Raw genomic sequence first — 5,031 nt, forward strand, 5'->3', positions numbered from 1 at the left:
GCTACAATCTTTAACACCATCAAATAACAACATCTGCCTATCCCAGGTCCTTGAGAAGGACTTGACAGGTAGATGAAAATTCCAAATACTATCAAATCTCTGGGTGACTCTCTGACCAACCATGATAATACCATCAAATCATGTAAAGAAAATAGTTTCTGGATACTGTGCGTTTTTTCCAGTAAAAACGTTTTATTAATTAAACTCTGAAATAAGGAAGGAAAGTAAAATATTGAAATGAAAACAATGCTTGAGAAAAGCAGGGATAATACAGTATCATTCTGAGGAATGAGGGACCAGTGATGTGGCAGGGAAAAGATAAGCAAAGAAAGCTAGGTGAGGGAGAAATGGACAAGGGTAAGAAATTATTTTAGAACGGTTTCTGGATAATAAAACAATCCATTAAGCAACATTTTATATTCCTATTCAAGTAGTCACAGTTCCTTAAAAAGAAGTAAAAAAATGTGTGAGTGGTGGTGGTGGTGGGCATTAAGAATATGAAGGGCTGCCCAGTGACTGCCAGTATGCTGCTGTAATGTCTATTGTGCTAGAATAGAAGGTATTATTGGAGCATCAAGGAGGGCTTAAGCCAGGGGTCTTCAAACTTGGCCCTTTTATGACTTGTGGACTTCAACACCCAGAATTCCTCAGCCAGGCATGCTGGCTGAGGAACTCTGGGAGTTGAAGTCCACAAGTCATAAAAGGGCCAAGTTTGAAGACCCCTGGCTTATGCAATCATCAGGGATTAGAAATGAGTCCCACTGGGGAAGACAGCACCAAGTGAGAATGTGAGTACTGTATTTCCATGAGAATTAAAAACAACTCTGAATGGCGATAAAGGACTGGGTAGAAAAGTTTCTGGATGGAAGGTTCAAGAATTCAGAAAGAAGGCAAGAAGCGCAGGTTTAAAAGGAGTTGACACTAAGTGTTGGGGAGGGGGACGGTACAGAAGGAAATACTGGAAAAAGACACGGTTACCAAATGATAAAGTGGATAAGCAGGTGGGTTTTGCTGAGAGGAAGGGATAATACTCTTAAAAAGCCATTCAACTTGGACTAATTTGATGGGGAATTATAAAATGGAAAAGGTGTATTGGGGGAAGTGCAAGTGAGGGCATGGGACAACTCTAGCTTCCAAGTCAGATTCTAACCCTTTTCCTTTCTGGAAGTCCATGCTCAGAAGACTGAAGGTATTTACCCACCCAGCAACACCAGTTCTCCAGAACCATCTGTCCAGAAAGCTGCCCAGAGTTTAAGTGTCTCCTATGGCAGAAAAGGAGGTATGAGCGGCAAGGACGGAGAACAAGCTTCATCCCAAAATGGAACAGAGGAAAAGGCTCCAACACATACACAATATTTCACACTCCATCCTTCAGTTATCCATCAGATACGTGATTGAGGGGAGGAGGGGCGCCCGGGGCCAGGACCCATGACTTGGAGGCAAGTTGAAGCCTTATAAAAAAGGGTCCATCTCCTCTTTTTGGTAGCGGGGGGGGGGCTAAAGAAAAAGGCTGCCCCAAAAGAAACGGCAGGGAGGTTAAGAGGGGGAAAGAGGGATGGCGGCATGAGGAAACAGCAGCAGCGCAGCAACGATGAGACGCTTTCGGAAGGAATGCCTACCACAAGGCTAAGTGCAAAGCCTGTGAGGGAATGCAGGGAAAGGGGGCCGGCAAACCGGGTGGAAGAAAACGCCTCCGAGAAGGAAGGAAAGAGCAGCCCGCGTATCCGCGGGCGGGCATAAAGGGGCGGGAGCGATTCAGTAGCAGAGATGCAAAAGATGAGCCGCCCCCGAGCAGCCCGTTGGGAGCAGGGAAGAGTTTGAGAAGGTAAACAACAGCCACGCCCCCTACAGTTCCCAGCTCCACCGCGCAGCTCAATCGCAGCCGCTGCCTGTACATTTCCATTCCCGAATCTCTCTGGATCCCCCAGCGGCGTGACTCTCGTCCTAGCTCCCTCCCTCACCACCACCACCACCACCACCACCACGCAACCCTCCATCCCTCACTAGGGTTACGGCGCGGCTGCAAAAGCCATCAGCGCCCCAGAGAAGCTGATGCCATTCAAAAGCCCCGCGGGGCTCTCCCACCCTGGCCGAAGACTGGGCGCTGCTTCTTCTGCCTGCCTCCTGGGCGCATTGTTTATGTCTGTTGCAGGAGCTGGCAGGAACCCCACAACCTCAGCACGTGAGAGGAGCCGATCATGTGGGTGCACCAGCTTCCAAGACAGGCAAATGCTCCAAAACGTGCTGCGTCTCAACAAAAAAAATGAAACTCCGGTCTCTTAATTGCCGCGCGATCCCTTTTGCACGACTTGACACACACGCCCTAAGTAATTCCCCACATGCAACGCGCATTCTTTTACCCTCCAAACCCGTCCTGGGTTCATATTCTCTGGAACCCTATTTTTTTCCTCTCGATGTCCTCTCCCCCCGCCCCCACCCCGGTGGTCTTAAAACTGTGGCGAGTCCCTTTTCCCACTCACCCCCTTAAGACCTTCTGGGGTTACCTCTGCCGCAGTCATTAATCCGAGGAACCGTTTCCCGAGGCTTCCGTTCCTTTAAAAAGTTGTTGTTTACATTCCTGCCGCCTCCCTTTTAAAACATGACTGACCAACATGCGCAATCAATCTCTAAAAACGCTGCACATCCTCCCCCCCCCCCCTTTCCTTTGCAGGCAGTACAGTCAGGGAGCAGTAAAACAAATGCAAGGAGGGAAAGGAGAGAATAGAGAGGAGCTGCAAAAACCATCCGGGGGTGAGGGGGGAACGGAGCAATCCTCCACCCTTTTTACCTTGGCTGGGAAAGAGCGTCCTCTAAGAGTTGAGAATGTCCGTCGGGCTACCCAAGAGGGGTAGCGAGAGATGCTCCAGAAATGGCACCGCTTACGGAATCTCCCTTTGCAAAGATTAACCCGGTACCATCGCGGAGGGGTAGAACGACCCCTCTCCTAGGATCCGAAGACGATAACCCTCCTTTCAGGAGTAGATACAAAGTAACTCCATAGATGCGTTTAAATGGAAAAAAAAAATCCCCCCCAAAAAAATGCTTCCAGCTGAGATGGCCGCTCTGTGCGAAATCCACCGAGCCCTGCGTGCGTTTCTTTTTTTTTTTTTCTTCAAAAAAAAATAATATTTCTAGACTTCTTTCCGGATCTTTGTGCAATTGCCCGAAGGTCTGCGCCTAGGCTTTTTTTTAAATTTTATTTTATTGAATCCCTCGCTGGCGAAGAACGGACTTCTCTGAAGGAGCGTATTAAATGAAGACCGATGCTGGCGAGTTCGCCCCTCGCCCCGCTTCTCTCAATTTCTTTTCTTGCTGGTTGTTTCTTCCTCCTGACGAGCAGCAGGTCCAGGTGCAGCTGCAAGACGCGGGTCCCATCCCTGATTGTGCTCGGCATGTGTTGCCTCCCACCCCGGGCGCACTCTTCGCCCTCCCCTCCCCTCCCTCCCTCCCTCCCCTCCCTTGCTTTCACCCCCCTCCGATGCGCCGAGCCCCCATCTCTTGTCTTTCTGGTGCCCTGGGCAGCTGGAAAAGGCTCGAGTTGCACAGGCGGACTCCGGCTTTCCCTCGCGCTCTCCCTCCGAGCCTTGCTCAGGTCACTTTCGCAACGATCTTCAGCCTCGCGCGCTCACAAACAGTGGCGGCGGTGCAACGCGCAGATCACAGAAGCTGGAACACTTTTCTTCGCTTCCTCCGCTTTTCATACGCAACCCCCCCCCCCGCATCTCCTCTTTTTCTACCCCCCCCCCACCTCAGCCGCGAGCGCTTTCACCTCCTCGAAGCTATGCAAAGGCGTAGCAGCAGCAGCGGCTAGCCCGCTGGCTGCAACCTTACGAAAAAAAAATAACCTTATACTTAACAAAATCTTTTGGCGCCATATTAATGACGTACTTCAAATTTGCCATTTCTTCCTGCGTCAAAAAGACGTTTCTTACAAATAGCAGATGAGGTGCAAAGCGGAGAGGGCGAGCGCAGGAGGGGAAGGGTGGAATTAAAAAAAGGGAGAAAGACCCTCGGACCGAATTATTATTTTTTTTTAAATTAAAACAAAAAAAAACCCGCGCTTGGAGGCGGGGGGGCGGGGAGGGCGACCGCCTGGAGTAAGACTTGCACGAGGAGCGAGCGGGCAGGGGCAAAGTACCGGGGCAAATGTGGACGGGACCGCGATTGCTCTCTCTCGCGGATCCCAAAAGTTATTCGGCGGCGAGGCGAACGGTTCTTTGCAAGGGGAAACGATCGTCCGGATCACCTTGGACCGAGATTAAACTGGCTTTTATTAAGCACTTGCTCCTTTTCGGGAGCGGTGCCAAGCGGGCGAAAGGAACGGAGCAATGTCGCTTTCCTTTCCGCCCCCCCCTCCTCCTCCTCCTCCCGCCCCACACACGCATTTCGTCCCGTGAAGCCGGGCTGCTTCGTTCCCGGCAGTCCTCTCTCTCTTCCCTGGGCTCTCCCAGGGCTTCTGGAAAGCGGCGAGGGAAACGAAGTTTGCGCCGTTTGCACAGGAAGGGAAAGAAAAAAAAAGCCCCAGGGCCGCCCTCCTCTAGTTCTCGACTTGACCTTGTCATGCACAAACAATGCACTTCAATCCGTGGGCTGGGAGGGTGTTTGTCTGTTTCCCTGTAGTGGCAGCGGCAGCCGAGAACTGCTCCGACATCCAGCTGGCCACACCCACCGCTGCTTGCCTTTCGGCAGGCTCCGACTTCTAGAAAAAGGGCGATTAAAAGAGCAGGACAGGCCGCCTACCTGACCGGTTCCCGCCCGTTCCAGACACCAGTCTCTCCCTGGATGCGTCCTTGCAAACCCGCAGTCCGGGAACTTGATAGCCTTTTTTTCAGTGGCCCCATTCCTCCAGTCACAGGGAGAACTTTTTTTTCTCTCCAGAACTGGTATTGGCTTGCTTCAGGTTTTGGATTCAAGTGTTACTCATTGCTACCAATCTTCACTCTACCGATTGGCGGGTTTTCTAGCTAAGGAAGTTCGCACTGTGGCATACGAGCACACCGCAGCTCTTGCAGTTTTGACTGTAGCATTACT

General features: G+C 51.2%; 1 protein-coding gene across 3 annotated transcripts in view; it reads right to left on the minus strand.

The window, feature by feature from the left end:
• JADE2 (jade family PHD finger 2) overlaps positions 1-4,828 on the minus strand; it is a 202,517-nt gene extending 197,689 nt beyond the window's left edge. Inside the window, exon 1 of one of the 3 annotated variants that reach the window (XM_083352702.1) lies at positions 4,741-4,828. Coding sequence is in view for 1 of the 3 variants with exons in the window: in XM_083352700.1 (XP_083208826.1) it covers positions 2,505-2,519 (15 nt within the window). In the remaining 2 variants the exon portion in view is untranslated. Of the gene's footprint in view, positions 1-2,504; positions 2,535-2,788; positions 3,405-4,740 lie in introns of those variants that run through there. The other 2 variants (XM_083352701.1, XM_083352700.1) reach the window with 2 other exon arrangements.
• Positions 4,829-5,031: the final 203 nt, after the last annotated feature.

This window comes from Vipera ursinii, assembly GCF_947247035.1.
Source record: "Vipera ursinii genome assembly, chromosome: 2".
NCBI classification, from domain to species: domain Eukaryota; kingdom Metazoa; phylum Chordata; class Lepidosauria; order Squamata; family Viperidae; genus Vipera; species Vipera ursinii.